Source organism: Pinus tabuliformis, chromosome 6 (assembly GCF_031772625.1).
Source record: "Pinus tabuliformis cultivar Carrire ecotype Pingquan chromosome 6, CPIR1, whole genome shotgun sequence".
In the NCBI taxonomy this organism is placed as follows: domain Eukaryota; kingdom Viridiplantae; phylum Streptophyta; class Pinopsida; order Pinales; family Pinaceae; genus Pinus; species Pinus tabuliformis.
This window is the reverse complement of record NC_142292.1, coordinates 1,719,009,295-1,719,028,520: the sequence shown is the minus strand read 5'-3', so window position 1 is coordinate 1,719,028,520 and position 19,226 is coordinate 1,719,009,295. Positions and strand designations below refer to the sequence as shown.

Genomic DNA, 19,226 nt, shown 5'->3' with positions numbered 1-19,226 from the left:
TCCTTTTCATTCTCAGGTTGACACCTGGCGTCCATATTCGGCGGGCATCTGTCGTGATTTCTGTTGCAACCCTCGCAGCACGCTTCAATGCGTCTTCGTTTGCTTTCAATCCTTTGCTCTGTGGCATGCCTCTCAACACCACTTGCCAACATCGTCATTATGAGCATCACCATCATCGGCATGGAAAGCGGGCTATACTGTTAATCGCCATAACTGTGGCATGCGGGGCACTATTTCTTTGTTTTGAGCGATCAGAGTCATTTACCCTGGTTCTGCTGGCTCTCGGAATCGGACCTGGAACCTTGTCTGGTCTACGAGTATGGCCTCTTGTTTGCCCAAAACGAGCTGGAAACGGAGGATATTGCATCTTTCAACTATGAATTCTTGCAGAGCATGGGGATTGGAATCGCAAAGCACAGGCTGGAGATTTTGAAGTTAGCCAAGTGCGAGCGGGGAAATTGACTCCGTATGTCCAGAGGCTTGTGTCTTCTTTAAAGAAAACGAAGCGCCGCGTTCGGAGATTTGTTCGTGGTTTTCTCCGCCCGCCACCGCCTTCGGAGCCGACTCTGTATGTCTCAGCTTCGAAGGTATTTTGCAGAGGAAATCGCAGCTGTAGGCGCTTGGGCGGGTTACCGCCTACTCTGGCTCTCAAGAATGGGGAGGCGGTGGTTTTTGGGCGCGGGGATGCCAAGAAGAAGAAAAGTCCCTTGAGATTGAAAGCCGAGCTAGAGGATTTTCGCGGCTGTGCTCCTCAGAATAATGATCGAGTTTCGCCTGTTAATAGTGGCGGGATTTGGTCATGGGCATCCATGTTTGATGATTTGAAGCCCACTTAAGGGTTCATAGCTTTTTCTTGATAGTTAATGGCGGGCTATTGGAATTAGGATTCTTGTTTCTTTTCTGTCTTGTTTGCAGCAACATCCATAACAGAGTACTAATGTGGAAAGGAAAGCAGAGTGTGACCCAATGGTAAACAATAACTAACTTCTTTGATTTTCTTTTCTTTTAGTGGAAACTGATAAAAAAATATTCAATCAATTAATCGGTTGAGTTGAATTTTGTGGGGCATTGAATGGCATTCATCCATCCAGTCGAGCGCTTCTTCTGGAATGGGCGTTGCAGATGACTGCAAGCACACTTTCCTGGAGCTGAAGAGGAAGAAGATCCATCGCTACCTGGTGTTCAAAATCGATGAGAAAACTAAACAAGTGATCGTTGAAAAGACTGGAGGACTTGCCGAGAGTTACGATGATTTCACTACTGCCCTCCCCGAGAACGATTGCCGATACACTGTCTATGACTTCGATTTTTTCATCTACGAGAAATGTCAGAAAAGCAAGATCTTCTTCATTGCATGGTAATGAATTTCATCCACCTTCCTGTTATCACCCCAAGAAACTCACCTAGGTTGCATATCGGTGATGCTCGGGAACATTACAAATTCAACCAAATATAGTTGGATAAATGGTGGATGAATGTAACAAATGCTGCATATTCAAGCCAGATAACCACTTCTACTATGATTGACCCCAGACATGGGTGAACACCCCCAGACTACAAGGTTTTTAACCACCTATCACTCACAGTTTGAGGATAAGGTGATAATGGAGAAGACTGACCACACCAGCAGATGCACAGGACCCTGTGATGGCCGGCTGCAACCAGTTAAGAGGTCTGTAAATCTAGTTTCTAATGCACAGACAGGATGACAGCTCTCTATGCATTAAACAACAGAAACCTGCACACATGTTCTATGATACATGCTAAATCCTAACACAGAGGTGGGATGACAGCCCCTCTGATGCTAAACATTCACAGCAATAGAACAAATGCAAACAGGCACAACCTGGAACAAGAAAGAGAAGTGGAAAGTGAACAATAAACAACAAAAGAAGCTTGTATTAGCTGGAAATGAAGACCAGACGCTGCAGGTTACAAAGTAGTTACAGTCTCCAGAAGTTGAACCTTACAACAGGGTTCTCTTCATCTAACACTCATCCATCTATTACATCTCTGTTCTGGGTATATATACAATTTGTTTACAAAATTGCTCTGCTAAGCTATGCGTGGAGGAGTTAATAAATGATCACCAACCACATTTACAATTATATATGGGCCACTGATACAAATATGGCCATGTTGTAAATGGATTTGACCCCCTCTGGCAGCTGGAGTATTAACTGAAAGACGCCCCATAACTGATAAATGCAGTGATCTGCTCGAGGCTATCCTTTTCAATCTTCGGCCACTCTGTTAGTTAAATGCGGTGGTTGAAAAATAACTGCGTTGAGTGGTAAATGCTGGCCGCCTTCGGGAGCACAGGACAGGCTATGGACACGGGCAGCATGGAGGAAGATCCACCGTTGAATATCGTGGATCGACGGCGGAGAGCGCTTTGCAATGGCTACCGGGAAGAAACGGGAACAACGAAACTGAGCCGTTGGATGAAACAGACGGACGACAGATATAGCTCAGCGGGAGGAAACAGGTGGAAGTGGGATCAACGATTATCGTTGGATAAAATGAATGATCGGCGGATGAAGGGATACACTATCGGGAAGCGCAAAAGGCAGAAAGATTGAGTTACACGCAAATACACTGTCGGAGGCGGAAAAGCGGACTTGAAATTTTATACAAGGGAGCAGCGAGTTGAATCGGGTCCGGAACCTGATATCGCATCGGCGGAGTGGAGTGGTTTACGTTAACAACAAGCCCTGACCCTGCGACTTGCGATCGCCGATGAATATCGCATCGGCAGTTCGGAAGCGGGCGCGAACAGACATGGGCCGTTAGATCTCGGGCAGCCGGATCCGACGGCTAACGCAATATCGCATCGGAGGAAGTCATAGAGGGGAGCCCTTTACACAAAGATGCGATTGCGATCAGCGATTGGGCGCGGGCCGTTGGATTGTCAGGACTGATCGGACGGCGGAGAAATGATTCCAACATCGCATCGGGAAGACAAGGGGAGCGGAAGCCTTTTTACAGATGCGATTGTCGATAGCGACGAGACTGCGGACCCGATAAAAGAATTAGCCGCAGCTTAAAGTCATGTCGCGTCCGAAGGGGAAATCGGTGATCGGCAATCGATGATTATTAAGGACACGGCTTATGAGAGACCTGCGGAAAGTTGCGATTGTGATGAAGGAAAAGGGGCTTAAGAAGAGTGCGCGGTCACACGGTCACGGTCATATGACCGTTTGAACTTGGTGCCTGGGGCTAAGGAAATATGGGTCTTTAGTGGATTTTGGGGTTGTACACGGGAAATGAGGAGGCTTTAAGAGGAAAACAAAGATGGCAGGGCTATGGGAAAAGAGAAGATGAAGGAAAATGGAGAAAAAGACTGCTGCGATCTCCCCCTCTGAGCGTAAACACATGGCCGATCTGAACATTGGTCCTCCAAATACTGAAGTTTGTAGCAGAGCTAACACTGGCTCCTTCTGGGGATGAGATCCTCCCTGCGAGGTCTCAAGAACTGCAGACCAATGCCTTCCTACAAAACAAGCTTTAAAAACATTTGCCTAGTGTCCATTGGGCATGGAGTCAACTAAGCATACAACATAAAACTGTAAAAGAACTTAATTACAAACATAAAAGCCTGAAAATGAAAACTTCAAATTTCCCCATTTGCTGGGCCACCAAAATTGTTTCTCCTACTCTCAACCCGGTTCATCATATATCAGTAGGATAGGATTGATTTGATCATCCACCTCAAACAGTTTAGGACACTTGAGCTTAATAGGTAGAGATGATCGGTGCTTCATTCCCTTTCTGTGTGTTTTCCTCCTTGGACGTTTTTCAGAGGAGCCTTTGTACACTTGCTGGATAATCATGGCTGCAGTGTACGAGTCTGTGTCTTTTGCGGCCTGCTCCACTAATATAAAAAAGGAACCATTGAATTTTTGTGCAGGGGATACAGAAACAGCCTCCGCTCCTGAAACTTTGTTTGAACAATCCTCATCCAAGGAGGACTCCCATGACTGCGCATCCTCTCCCTCTGTTATCTGGATGGCTGCCCTTTCGATTTGTGTGGAGACCTCCTGAGTAGGCATCAGAATATTAAGACTGAGGTGATCAATCTCAGCCTTGGGCATTGAGTTATAGCCTGCTTCAGGGCTTAGTGGGCAACCATGAGGGCTTGTCATCTGAGCATACAAAGAAACAAAAGATGATGATGGAGAGCTTTCCTCTCCCTTTTTAATCGCTGGATTGGGGACAAAAGCGGGCTGGCAAATTGGCAGATCTGCATAGCCATGTAAAGATGAGCTGGCTTCAGGCACAAATTCTTCGAGGGGGAAGGGATCTGCTGCTGGCTGCCACTGCTGGTCAACTTGTTCTTCTGCAGTTACGACAAATTGTTGAACAGTGACTTTGGATATTGCTTCGTCATAAGCAGCCCTTGTTAAGAAAGGAGCACCTTCCAAAACATGGACCTCCTCCTCTTCGGGATGCTCTTCTTCCATGACTATATTTTGACAAAGGGTTTTCACCCTTTGATCTTCGTTTACCTCTCTGCTTCTCTGCAAAATCTGTGCATGCTCATGTGTTCATCTACATGGATCTGGAGTTGGAAAAGAAATAGAACAATGAGCTCCTGCTTCTTCAAAACGCTGCTCAGCTCTCAACTTCATAGGTCAAAAGCTCGATCATCCTAGCTAATTTATCAATCTCAGGCTCTGAGGATGATGAGGATTCACCTCCCTGACTTCTGCATTCATCATCACCTTCAAGTCTTCCTGCAGCCATAATATTGGCTTCTACTTCAAAGGCTGTAGCTTGCATATCAGCCAAAGAAGCACATCTCCTTTCTCTTAACAGCAGAGAGAACTGAGAATCGAAGGCATTAGCATATGTGAGCATGGCAGAAGAAGGGGTAGGTTTTATTTCTACTGGCATTCTGCTGTACAAATGATTAAATCTGATATTGAAATCAGACAGCAGCTCACCATCTTCTTTCTGCAAGTTCCCAAATTCATCATGATAGAAGAGCAGATCTTTATTATTTCCCCAGTGCTTTAAAAATACATCATCTAAAGCATCAATGTCTGCAATGGACCTAGGGGGTAAATCTCTAAACCATTTTCTAGCCTCCCCATCTAGGCTTTGAACAAAAACCCTCATCCAAACATCCTCTTCATTGATATGAAGATTATCAGTGTAACAATAAAAAGATTCGAGGTGCTCTTCAGCTGATACTCCTTCTGCACCAGTAAACTTAGGCATATATTCCATATAATCTCCTACAGGCATGGCATTCAAAGGGGTAGGCAAGACCAAAGGTGCATACCTAGCAGCAACTATTCGTTCTATCTTTGAAAGGGCTTGCTGGCCTGCCATGACTGAGGTAAGGTAAAAAGATACTGGTAAACTGAGTGAAATGAATCAATGAAAAGAATGAGAGAAACAGAGGAATACGATAGACAACACGGATGCTTCTTTCAACTGAGGTCCGAAAGGGAAGTGAATAACAAGGAGCTGTATGAATCTCTGAAGGTGAACTTCACTAGCAGAGACACATAAATTTTTTTTAAGGTTTACCTGATCCTGATGCTCCCTTCCGCAAAGTTTCTTTTGCTTATCGATCCTCTTAGGATCAGGCACTGGCCAGCTAGTTATTTCTGAAGATTTCTCCGAGCATGCTTCACGAACTAGACCAGAACTTCAATGTGGAGTCGCCAAAGGATGGCCTTCCTCCAGTGGAGTCGCCAGACAGATGATTACAACCAAAATCTGTGTTCAAACCTTGTCTGTCATCAAAGTTTGAAGCTGTGTCGTTCTCCTAGGGAAGCTGAGCTTCGATTCTCCGAGACCCGGCAACGGCGCCATTTAATGTTATCACCCCAAGAAACTCACCTAGGTTGCATATCGGTGATGCTCAGGAACATTACAAATTCAACCAAATATAGTTGGATAAATGGTGGATGAATGGAACAAACGCTGCATATTCAAGCCAGATAACCACTTCTACTATGATTGACCCCAGACATGGGTGAACACCCCCAGACTACAAGGCTTTTAACCACCTATTACTCACAATTTGAGGATAAGGTGATAATGGAGAAGACTGACCACACCAGCAGATGCACATGACCCTGTGATGGCCGGCTGCAACCAGTTAAGAGGTCTGTAAATCTAGTTTCTAATGCATAGATAGGATGACAACTCTCTATGCATTAAACAATAGAAACCTGCACACATGTTCTATGATACATGCTAAATCCTAACACAGAGGTGGGATGACAGCCCCTCTGATGCTAAACATTCACAGCAATAGAACAAATGCAAACAGGCACAGCCTGGAACAAGAAAGAGAAGTGGAAAGTGAGCAATAAACAACAAAAGAAGCTTGTATTAGCTGGAAATGAAGACCAGACGCTGCAGGTTACAAAGTAGTTACAGTCTCCAGAAGTTGAACCTTACAACAGGGTTCTCTTCATCTAACACTCATCCATCTATTACATCTCTGTTCTGGGTATATATACAATTTGTTTACAAAATTGCTCTGCTAAGCTATGCGTGGAGGAGTCAATAAATGATCACCAACCACATTTACAATTAGATATGGGCCACTGATACAAATATGGCCGTGTTGTAAATGGATTTGACCCCCTCTGGCAGCTGGAGTATTAACTGAAAGACGCCCCATAACTGATAAATGCAGTGATCTGCTCGAGGCTATCCTTTTCAATCTTCGGCCACTCTGTTAGTTAAATGCGGTGGTTGCAAAATAACTGCGTTGAGTGGTAAACGCTGGCCGCCTTCGGGAGCACAGGACAGGCTATGGACACGGGCAGCATGGAGGAAGATCCACCGTTGAATATCGTGGATCGACGGCGGAGAGCGCTTTGCAATGGCTACTGGGAAGAAACGGGAACAATGAAACTGAGCCGTTGGATGAAACAGATGGACGACAGATATAGCTCAGCGGGAGGAAACAGGTGGAAGTGGGATCAGCGATTATCGTTGGATAAAATGAATGATCGGCGGATGAAGGGATACACTATCGGGAAGCGCAAAAGGCAGAAAGATTGAGTTACACGCAAATACACTGTCGGAGGCGGAAAAGCGGACTTGAAATTTTATACAGGGGAGCAGCGAGTTGAATCGGGTTCGGAACTTGATATTGCATCGGCGGAGTGGAGTGGTTTACGTTAACAACAAGCCCTGACCCTATGACTTGCGATCGCCGATAAATATCGCATTGGCAGTTCAGAAGCGAGCGCGAACAGACATGGGCCGTTAGATCTCGGGCAGCCGGATCCGACGGCTAACGCAATATCGCATCGGAGGAAGTCATAGAGGGGAGCCCTTTACACAAAGATGCGATTGCGATCAGTGATTGGGCGCGGGCCGTTGGATTGTCAGGACTGATCGGACGGCGGAGAAATGATTCCAACATCGCATCGGGAAGACAAGGGGAGCGGAAGCCTTTTTACAGATGCGATCGCCGATAGCGACGAGACTGCGGACCCGATAAAAGAATTAGCCGCAGCTTAAAGTCATGTCGCGTCCGAAGGGGCAATCGGTGATCGGCAATCGATGATTATTAAGGACACGGCTTATGAGAGACCTGCGGAAAGTTGCGATTGCGATGAAGGAAAAGGGGCTTAAGAAGAGTGCGCGGTCACACGGTCACGGTCATATGACCGTTTGAACTTGGTGCCTGGGGCTAAGGAAATATGGGTCTTTAGTGGATTTCGGGGTTGTACACGGGAAATGAGGAGGCTTTAAGAGGAAAACAAAGATGGCAGGGCTATGGGAAAAGAGAAGATGAAGGAAAATGGAGAAAAAGACTGCTGCGATCTCCCCCTCTGAGCGTAAACACATGGCCGATCTGAACATTGGTCCTCCAAATACTGAAGTTTGTAGCAGAGCTAACACTTCCCATTTCAATTCTCCCACAATTCATCAAGCCCACACCCAGTTTAGGCCGGTTCCTATTTAGGTTCCATTTTTAAGAATTTTACACACTAACGAACTCTGATCAAGCTGAAAAATTAAGCTAATGTATTTGAATCGTTGGTGTGTTCACGTCCGAGTCATCCCGGGGGCTCTTGTTATTATGGGTTTCCAGTTTTTTTCTTTTCTATGAATTTTTTGTGTCGTGAGATATCAGCTTAGTCTTCTTTATATATTCTTTTCCAAGGATTGTCTGGTCTGGTGCAGTTACAAATTTCATTAGATAGGTTAGATAATGCAACCAGTTCCATTATCACAGAGAAATATAAACAAAACCCTCAGCCAACAGGTTAATGTTCCGATCCCTTTAGCCTATTTCATGCTTTATGAATCTGAAAGCTGGATTTGGGATGCAAGACACTGGGTTGATTTGACAGCATCCTCCCCTCACTCTAGTAGTAATAGTATACTAACATTATTGGCTGTATAGTTGTCATGCCTTGTGCCCCTTCTCTAGCTTGAGATTGTTATCCATGCAAGGTTTTACAAACTGATCAGGTTTCTTTTTACATTAATAATCACTCTATCTATGTTGGGTGTGTGTTGTGAATAAACCCATATGCATAACAATTGCTAGACAAAGGTGGTTTATTAGGCATTACCAGTATTGTCTGTATGGGATTTTTTATACAATAATAATAATTACCCTTGATGAAGGGGATCTCTGTTGTGTCTGATTGAAGCCATGATGCCTTAACTTCCTATGTTCTCGGTTGTCTGTAACGGATTTTGTTCCACAATAATTAATTTCTCTTAATGAAGGAAATCTCTGTTGTGTCTAATTGAAGCTATGATGCCTTAACCACCTATCTTCTCTGTGGTTATGGACTGTTATCTTATTCAAACTCTCCGCGATACTAGATTAATACAGGCCTTTTTTGAAGCCTCCATCAAACATGCACAATTGCATATGTTCCCTCTTCTACAAAAGGGTGCAGTTGGTAAGAAATTTCAGACTTCTCTATAGTTTTCCTTCTTGGTAGCCACTGGAAGAGAAGGAACTTTTGGTTATCTGCTTATGTGAACCCTTTCTGAAAATTAATGATCTTTCTATGGATCATATTAATTCAAATTGTCTTATGTCAACTATGAAAAAAAAACTCAGTCTATGGGTTCATATCGTCTTTGACTTTTCACAACATTGTGTCTAGTTGAAGCCATGATGCCTTAACCACCTCTCCTTGTGGATCTTCTCTCTGATTATGGAGTATTATCTCATTCAAACACTGCAATGCTGGATTGATACAGGCCTTTTATCGAAGCCTACATTGAACAGGCACAACTTCATTGTCCTCCTCTCTACAAAAGGATAAAGGCGTTAAGAAATTTTAGCCATCTGTAAATTTTTCCTTTTTGATAACTACTAGAGGAGAAGGAACCTTTGCTGCTCTGCATAAGTGTAAGGTCATCTAAGTTTTTTAAAACTTAATGATCTTTCTATGGATCATGTTAATTCAAATTGTCTTATGTCAACGATAAAAAAAATCTGTCTATTGGTCCAGTTTGTATCGACATTGAATTTTCATAACATCATGTCTGATAGAAGCCGTGATCCCTTAATTGCATCTCATTTGTGGATGATATCTTTGGTTTTGGGCTGTTATCTAATTCAAACACTCTGCAATGCTAGATTGCTACATGCCATTAGGCTACATGCCTTTTCTGAAGCTTCTGAATCCTCCGACAACCGAGCAGAAGTTCATTTGTCCTCCTTTATACTACATGCTACAGGTGGCAATGAATTTCACCCATTTGTAAACTTTTCCTTTTGGTTACCACTGGAGGAGCCGGAACCATTTGCTTCTCTGCTTACGTGTAGGTCCATCTATTTCTTTTTGAAACATGATCGTTATATGTATCAAGTCAATTTTAATTGTCTTATATTGACTATAAAAAATCTCCAGCCTAGTGAGCTAGCTCAAGTGGTTAAGTGATTTGAGCTTCATGCAGGAGGTCCCATTCCCTTTTTTTTGTTTATCAAATCTTATCTATTTAAAATATTGTCTTTATGTATGAGTGATGGAATCCATGCATTTTCAGGTGTCCAGATGTATCCAAAATCAGAGCAAAGATGCTTTATGCTACAACTAAGGACAGACTGAAAAGGGAACTTGATGGTTTTCACTATGATGTTTAGGCCACTGATCCCGCTGAGATAGATATTGAAGTGATTAGAGACCGTGTCGTTTTTGCCACATACCTTTCAATTTATTATTGCAGGCTAGTGCCATTAAATTTCTGTTATGAACTTGTTGCAGTGGGAGATATTTTTATAAGAAAAATTGCAGCCTTGTCTGACAATTCTTGCTTTATTGTTTCATTGCTTATACATGGATATTCAGCTCATACAAAAGGTTGTATCGATCTGGTTGGTATTCAGAGTACTTGGTCTCAGGTTGTATCGATCTGGTTGGTTTTCAGAGTATTGGGTCTCAGGCCTTTTGCAGTTTGGTTTGCCTTTCATAATTTTTATGATGTAGAACTTTGATTCTGTATTACGTAGAACTATCACTCTGCAAGTACAGTTTTAGTGAGCTAGCTCAAGTGCTTAAGTGATTTGAGCTTCATGCAGGAGGTCCCCATTTCTTCTTTTTTTTTGTCAACTCTTATCTATTTAAAATATTGTCTTTATGTATGAGTGATGGAATCCATGCATTTTCAGGTGTCCAGATGTATCCAAAATCAGAGCAAAGATGCTTTATGCTACAACTAAGGACAGACTGAAAAGGGAACTTGATGGTTTTCACTATGAGGTTCAGGCCACTGATCCCGCTGAGATAGATATTGAAGTGATTAGAGACCGTGTCATTTTTGCCACATACCTTTCAATTTATTATTGCAGGGCAATGTCATTAAATTTCTGTTATGAACTCGTTGCAGTGGGAGATATTTTTATAAGAAAAATTGCAGCCTTGTCTGACAGTTCTTGCTTTATTGTTTCATTTCTTAAACATGGATATTCAGCTCATACAAAAGGTTGTATCAATCTGGTTGGTATTCAGAGTACTTGGTCTCAGGTTGTATCGATCTGGTTGGTTTTTAGAGTACTCGGTCTCAGGCCTTTTGCAGTTTGGTTTGCCTTTAATAATTTTTATGATGTAGAACTTTGATTCTATATTACGTAGAACTATCACTCTACAAGTACAGTTTCACTATTAGCTTTGTAAATATTTTTCCTTAGCAAGAACTATCACTCTGCAAGTACAGTTTCACTATTAGCTTTGTAAATATTTTTCCTTAGCAAGAACTATCACTCTGCAAGTACAGTTTCACTATTAGCTTTGTAAATATTTTTCCTTAGCAATAGCTTATGGCTTGGACAAGAAGGGTGGAGAGAAAAATATTGTTGTTTTTTATTTTGGCAGTGTCACGTTTCATGTCAGCGTTCTGACTATTGACAATTGAGTTTTTGAGGTTTTGGCTACAAACGGTGATACCCATCCTGGAGGTAATCTGTCTGAACTCTGTCTAGCAATTTTACATTATGAATTTGAATACGTGGACAGTGGTTATCATTAACTTTTTTGGTTGGCTTTCGAGCTTTGAACTTACCGGGATGTACATTAATATGCAGGGGAGGACTTTGACCAAAGGATAATGGAATATTTCATCAAATTGATCAAGAAAAAGCACGGAAAGAATATTAGTAAGGATAGCAGAAATGAAATAAGGCATTCAATGTGTTCCTTGTAATATAGATATAAACAAAACATCTAAAGAAAAGTAATTGAACAATGATCTAGTCCAAGAAAACAAGGTTTCCACAAACCAATTAACTCTTCTAGAAAAATTTAACAATTCCAATTTAATAATCCTATCGGCCTCTCTTTGTACCTTTTGGGACAATTGCTAGTTATAACTACTCCTACCTTCCCAGATTATGGATTCGACCCCCGCTTTGATTAATGTTGGGTTTTGGTGGAAGTGGTACAAAGGAAATTAAATGTAGCAAAGCGAGAAGTGTGTAGTTAAGCAAGGGAATTGGAGATACATTTAGCCTCAGTACGCCTATTATTCGCATTCCCGTGTTGGTATCTTGGCCTAATCTGCCACCTTTTTGGCCTGGTAATTGCGTGTTCATTTTAATCTCCACTATGGCGTTAAGATGTTCATCTCCCAGGAAGCTTTGGGAAGAGCTTCTCTTCTTTATAATTCAATCGTTGTCCAATTGAAACATCTTCGGTGGGCTCGACATTCCTATTCGTGGGAAATTTAGCGTCATGGTATTTTAAGCTCTCAAATAACCCCAGTAACGTCTGAGCCTTCTCATTTGTATGGTCCTTATTTGATTCAATCTCCTCTGTATGATGAGACCCTTGGATTTTCGACTCCCAATTTGGCTATTTCCTGTTTTGGTCTTGAGATTGGCTCCTACAGTGTGGCCTACTTTGGTTTTCAAGTTTGGTTGGTGGCTCTGTTGGGTACTTCTCCTTCTGGTAGAATTTCTAGTTTGTCGAATTTTTTCGTTCAACTGGTGTCTGTTCTTTCGGTCCTATTGTGTTAAATATTTGATTGGTGGTTTTGAGAAATAAACTCGTCACGTTCGACAAATCTTGTGCTCATGAATTCTCTTCTTATCCTTCTATTTATAACTTGTTCTCTCTGCCATCTCGGCTAGACTTCCTCCTCAGAGCCATCTCTTCGGCTAGGTTTGTTTTATCTGCTTACTTTCTCGGTCTCTGCCGCTGCATAGCTATGAGTGGTGACACTAGTTCAAAGGCTTCTTCCACAACAATCCCTTACTCTAATTGTTGGCATGCTAATGAGGGCTTGAAGAAGGAAGACTATGACCTACAAGTTAAGTTCTGCCAATTATATCACTTCCAAATTAAGCAGACTCATAAAATCATGGCCCTTCAGCGTTCGATTTCAAGACTGGAAGATGAAGCAGACGCTCTTCGAGTTTTAATTATGGATCTCAAGCTCAAGATGGATGACAATTTTCCCAAAACTTAACTCCACGTGCTCCATGACAAGAGATACATTGATCTCAACAGGCCTACCACTGATAATGACTAGTTTGATGGCAAATGTTTTTTTGATTATGATTGTTGTAGATGTCTTATGGTTATTTTGTTACTATGTTTGGCTTTGAACGAGGCCTTTTCATGTAATGGGTTTCGGATGTGCTTGAATATGTGTCAGTACTGGAAATTGGAATGTAATCTCCCGTGTATTTGTTGCAACTAGGTACTTAATAATATTTAAAAAAATATCAAAATGTATTTGTAATTCTAATAATAATTTTAAATTTATAAAAATGATAACCTTTACTTTCATATATTTTTGTTATTAAAATTTTTTTATTTTCAAAATAGTGATTATTAATTTTCAATAATTTATTAGTTTAAGTGGATATTGGTGGTCATCTACCTACTCTACTTGCTCAAAGCACAATTCTCCATCTTGGAAATTTTTCTATAGCTTCTTGGGTCCTAAACTTCTGGAGCCATTTTGAAGCCCTAAATGGTGTTTTTTTTACATGGCCAGAGACCTGAGCTATAACTATAGGCAACCTAGGTTCATTTGTAATATATAATTCTCAACTAGACCTTTCCAACATGCTACGGAACTCTCTAAATATATATTGTATGAAAAATTTATGACATTGGAATGTTGATGTACCCACTATCCCAAGTGGGCCCAAAATCGTTTTGGTGTTTCTTCTCCTAGGGTTAGATTTTGGATGTTTATCATTTCCTCATTGCTTTGGATGTTAAAAAGGGCCTCTTCGTCTTATTGTAACTCACTCTGGATAATGTATGTAACTATCACACTTCTCATATAAGCTACCACCATTCGAGCCAATTTATTTCATTTTGCACTTTTGTAGTTTCAATACCTTTCATTTATTAATATAAATTAAGTTTCATTGTATCCCCTGTTCGGTTTAAAAATTGTATTTTCATTTCATTCCCTCATAAATTTAGATTATTCACTTAAATTGATTTTAAAGTAACAAATTGTTCCATATATCTCATATTACAATTTTTAAATCTTATTTTTTTTATAAGAAGAAAAAATAATTTTTATTTTTTCAAAGAAACATGTAGTGATTTATGTTATAAAGAAAAACTGGATTTTGAACTGGGACCCTTCCATATTTCTTCATGTTATATAAAAACACTACATTTAGAGGTCCAAAGGATAGAAAAACTATTCTTATGACAAGTTTTACCTAATATTCTAACTAAATAAGCGTTGACTATAATCTTGGAAAAAAACACCTAATAACCATATATATTTGCGTAACATCAGAGAGTTTCAAAAAATATAAAATTATCTGTCAAAGGAGAACCTGAGTTCGTCAATCTCACCATGTAGCTTGAATCTTCATCTCTATCGTGATGTTCCTGCCTACCGAGTGTGTTTAGCGTTTTTTTTCTCAATTCCATCATTGGTCCCAATCACACCATGTTGAGCAAAGCACCAATGTTGGTGTTTTCCTCAAGCTCAGCCACCCTGATGTCCAAGTCTGTCAGCTCAGTCCGAATTTCGGCTTGAAGCTACTCCATTTTACCCTGCACTAATTCATACTTGGTGTTCATGAGCAATTGGTATGACTTGCACTCTTGCTCCTCCACAGTGTTGTTTTGATTGAGGGTATCCAACAACACTTCAATTGGTTTTAACTTTCTCGTCCTCTTGAATATGGTCTCCCAAGTTCGCCATTAGAGGACTATGCTGCTTCACGCTTCAAAGGATGATGTCCACCTCTGTTCACCTGCTCAACGCATCAAAGAGTTTCTCAGAGTATTCAATTCTGTCTGGTAAGCAATATTGTGCAAAGATGTCTTTTGGGTGTGGAAACTGTGATTGCGCTGACAAAAGCCAATGCACCAAGAAGGGCAACAAATTCGGGTTGGAGCTCATCGTTGAAACCACATACAATGGCATCAACTTGCAGTACGAGAATATGGAAGGTGCAGAGAACGATTGCAAATGTGGACCAAGCTGCAAGTGCAATGGTTGCACCTGCAACAACTGATGGAGCATGTAATATAATTGGATACAATAATTCTACTCCCGTCCGAGATCCTCTATGTAACCACTGAGGAGGAGTATTTATTATATAATAGATATTGTTGTTTATGATATGATGTCGAGGGTTTCTGTAGTTGAATTAGAAATCAATTGAATGTCTTCTGCGGATCCCCGGGCCAAACTATTGAAATTGAAGTGAACATAAATATTTACTATATGCGTGTATATGTGTGCTCATTGTGTGCATTTTAGCATTAAGGTAAGGTATTTTATTACAATAAAGTATATCTCTCTCTACTTCGGTTTTCATTCCGATCAATTCGCAAAATATTACATAGACTTTACATTAATATTATTCGCATTGTTATTTTGGGTATAATTTTAAATTGTTATAATACTTAGTTTTATAAATTAATTTTAAAAAATAAATTTATCTAAATTGATCTTAACTCAAGAGCTATTAAGCATGTAGAGGGATCAAATCTCTCAAAGTGCAAACCTCTTATTTGAGTGTAAAATTTGAGGAAATGTTTGCAATTAGAGAGTTTTGATCTCTCTCGGCGCTTGATAGATCCAGAGTTAAGATGGATCTAGGTTGGTTTGAGTCGTGTGCGGCCAAGAAAAATCTATTGAACATATGATTAATTTGATCAATAATATGCAAATACATCGAATATTAATATAATAGTTTTAAATATGCTACATATGTGTGAGATTTATTTGGTCATTTTAATTTTAAATTTTCAGTTACCTTAGTTTGTTAAGATGATAAATATTGTTAACAACTTTAATGATGAAATACAATTTTTGAATGCAAAGTGAAAATGTAATAGTGTATAGAAAATGAGAATAATAAATATGTAGTCAATTACAATAGTCTTCATTGTGATCAATCTAAAACTATTTTCTTGTACTATTCTTATTGTCACCCTTGTTAGTTTTGTCATCTTTTCATATTGATTATATGAAAAAGACAGTTGAAATCTTAAACCATTTGAATCTTTAGCTCGAGTTGTTGTAGTAAACATCATACCTTGTCTCTCTTGCTCTCCAATGTTAATAGGTTCAATTACTATAACAGAAAAATTAATGTACATTTGTGCTTACACTAAAATCAATGCATACTATTAATCCAATCACTTTAAAATTAATGTACCACCATACATCCAATTACATCAAATGAGAAATCAACATCTAGACTAAAATCAATGCATCTTATGCAAGCAATCAAATAGAGTTATTTGGTCATTTTAATTTTAAATTTTCAGTTACCTTAGTTTGTTGAGATGATAAATATTGTTAACAACTTTAATGATGAAAAATGATGAAATACAAATTTTGAATGCAAAGTGAAAATGTAATAGTGTATAGAAAATGTGAATAATAAATATGTAGTCAATTACAATAGTGTTCATTGTGATCAATCTAAAACTATTTTCTTGTACTATTCTTATTGTCACCCTTGTTAGTTTTGTCATCTTTTCATATCGATTATATGAAAAAGACAGTTGAAATCTTAAACCATGTAAATCTTTAGCTCGAGTTGTTGTAGTAAACATCATCCCTTGTCTCTCTTGCTCTCCAATGTTAATAGGTTCAATTACTATAACAGAAAAATTAATGTACATTGTCAATAAGTTTTTGTGCTTACAATAAAATCAATGCATACTATTAATCCAATCACTTTAAAATTAATGTACCACCATACATCCAATTACATCAAATGAGAAATCAAAATCTACACTAAAATCAATGCATCTAATGCAAGCAATCAAATAGAGTTAGAAAACAACATCTACACTGAAATCAATGCATCTAATGCAAGTAATCAAATATGAATAGAAATCAACATCTACACTAAAATCAATGCATCTAGTGCAAACAATCAAATAGGATTAGAAATCATTATCTACACTGAACTCAAAGCATTTAGTGCAAGCAATCATATAGGATTAGAAACCATCTACATTGAAATCAATGTATCTAGTGCAAGCAATCAAATATATATATAAATCAACATCTACATTGAAATTAATACATCTAGCACAAGCAACCAAATAGGATTAAAAATCACCATCTACACGGAAATCAATGCATTCAGTGCAAGCAATCAAGTAGGATTAGAAATCATCTACATTGAAATCAATGCATCTAGTGCAAGTAATCAAATATCATTAAAAATCAACATATACACTAAAAGCAATGCATCTAGTGCAAACAATCAAATAAGATTAGAAATCACCATCTACACTGAAATCAATGCATCTAGTGCAAGAAATATTCTCCCCTCTTTCCCCCCTCCATCTATATCTATATCTCCCTCCATCTCTCCTTCTTTGTCTCTCTATCTCACCCCCGCTAAACTCACACACTCTCTCACTCCATATCTCTTTGTTTGTCCCTCCTTGTCTCCATCTCTCTCTTCTCCCCTCTCTTCACCTTCAATCTATATCTATATCTCCCTCTATCTCTCTATATCAACCCCAAAACATACACTATCTTTCTCCAATCTATCTAGTTATCACTCCCTCCTCCTCCTCCTCTCTCTCTCTCTCCCTCTCCCCTGCTTCTATATCTCTTCCCTCTTGTTGTCCTCTCTCGCTCTCTCTCTATCCTCCTTATCATTCCCTCTCTCTCTCTCCACCTTTTTCTCTCTATTTATTTCTTCTTGCCCCCCTCTCTCCCCCTCCATCTCCATCTCTTTTTCCCTACCTCTCTCCATTCTCTCACATCCTCTCTCTCTCTTCCTTCCTCTCCCTCCCTTTCTCTCCCACCTCTCTCCCTCTCTGTTTCTCTCTCTCTCTTCACCCTCCAACTCTGTTACTATATGTCTCTCTCTCTCCTTCTTTCTCCCCTTCTCTCCATCTCTCCTTCTTTGTCTCATTATCTTACCCCAAACATACACACTCTCTCTCCACATCTCCCTTGTCACTTCCTCTCTCTCTCCACTTTTCACTCTCTGTGTCTTTCCTCTTCCCTCCCTATCTCCCCCTCCAACTCCATCTCTCAATCCCTACATCTCTCCTCCTCTCTCTCAAGTCCTCTCTCCCGTACCTCCTCTCTCTCCATTTCTCTCCTACCTCCCTCTCTCTTCCCCCATCACTCTCCCCCCCTCTCTCTCTCTCTCTCCAAATGTGTTACTATATCCCTCCCTTTCTCCTTCTCTCTCCTTCTCCCCCCCCTTGCCTTCATCTCTCCTTCTTTGTCTCTTTATCTCACCCCTAAACATACACGCACTCTCTCCATCTCTCCCTTGTCACTCCCTCTCTCTCTCCACTTCTCACTCTCTATGCCTTTCTTCTTCCCTCTTCTCTCCCTCTCCCCCCCTCCAACTCCATCTCTTTATCCCTCCTCCTCTCCTCCTCTCTTTCCCACCTCCATATTTATGTCTTCCTCTCTCTCTCTCTCTTATCCTTCTCTACCTATCTCACTCCTCTCCTCCTCTCTCTCTCTTCATCTGACCTCTCCCCTTTCCTTCAGTTTATCTCCATTTCCCCCTTGTCACTCCCCTATCTTTCCACCTCTATCACTCCATGTATCTAGAGTTAATATATGTATCATGATATATTAATATATATTATAATATAACAAATTTAATATTGTATTAATTCAAATTTATTAAATTTACAAATTTTAATATTATAATATATTAATATGAATATTAGATTTAATAATAATAATAATACAAAACTCAATTAATTTATACAAAATTCATTATAGACTTGATTAATAAAACAATTTAGACTAGATTAATAAAAACAATATCAAACTTAATATATTAAATATTAAATATTATATATACAATACAAAACTATAAACAATATTATATATATTATATACAATACAAAATTTATATATATTACACAATACATATCTGAATTAATTTATACAATATCCATTATAGACTTAATTAATAAAACAATTTAGACTAGATTAATAAAACAATTCAAAACTTAATATATTAAAAATTATTAAACAATTTAATTAGAAAACAATATAATACCATATTGATTAAACATCATATAACTATACAATTACAATTATACATTTCATAAAAAAATATACTTCTAGGTTAAGTGGACTATTAAATCTAAACTAATAAACCTAATATATAAAACCTAGAAGTATTAATTGTAGTTAATAATAGGCATCCAATTAATAAAACAAAATAGGACTTTACAAATTAAAGCAACCTAGATCTATATAAATTACAAAATATAAAAACTTATTAATTATACAATATTCAACATTCCAAATCAAAATTAAGCCAGGTTAATTAAAAT

At 39.3% G+C, this 19,226-nt stretch overlaps 1 protein-coding gene across 1 annotated transcript; it reads left to right on the top strand.

The window, feature by feature from the left end:
• The first annotated feature begins 1,094 nt into the window (after positions 1 to 1,094).
• Positions 1,095 to 11,069, top strand: LOC149265655 (actin-depolymerizing factor-like). Its single transcript, XM_089405542.1, has 2 exons — positions 1,095 to 1,357; positions 10,622 to 11,069. Exons 1-2 carry the CDS (start codon positions 1,110 to 1,112, stop codon positions 11,067 to 11,069), a joined length of 696 nt encoding a protein of 231 aa, XP_089261668.1. The 5' UTR covers positions 1,095 to 1,109.
• The last annotated feature ends 8,157 nt before the right edge of the window (positions 11,070 to 19,226 follow it).

Coding starts and splice junctions, on each gene's coding strand:
- LOC149265655 (XM_089405542.1), top strand. CDS start 1,110: ATGGGCGTTGCAGATGACTGCAAGCACACTTTCCTGGAGCTGAAGAGG. Junction 1,358..10,621: donor AAGATCTTCTTCATTGCATG/GTAATGAATTTC, acceptor ATGCATTTTCAG/GTGTCCAGATGTATCCAAAA.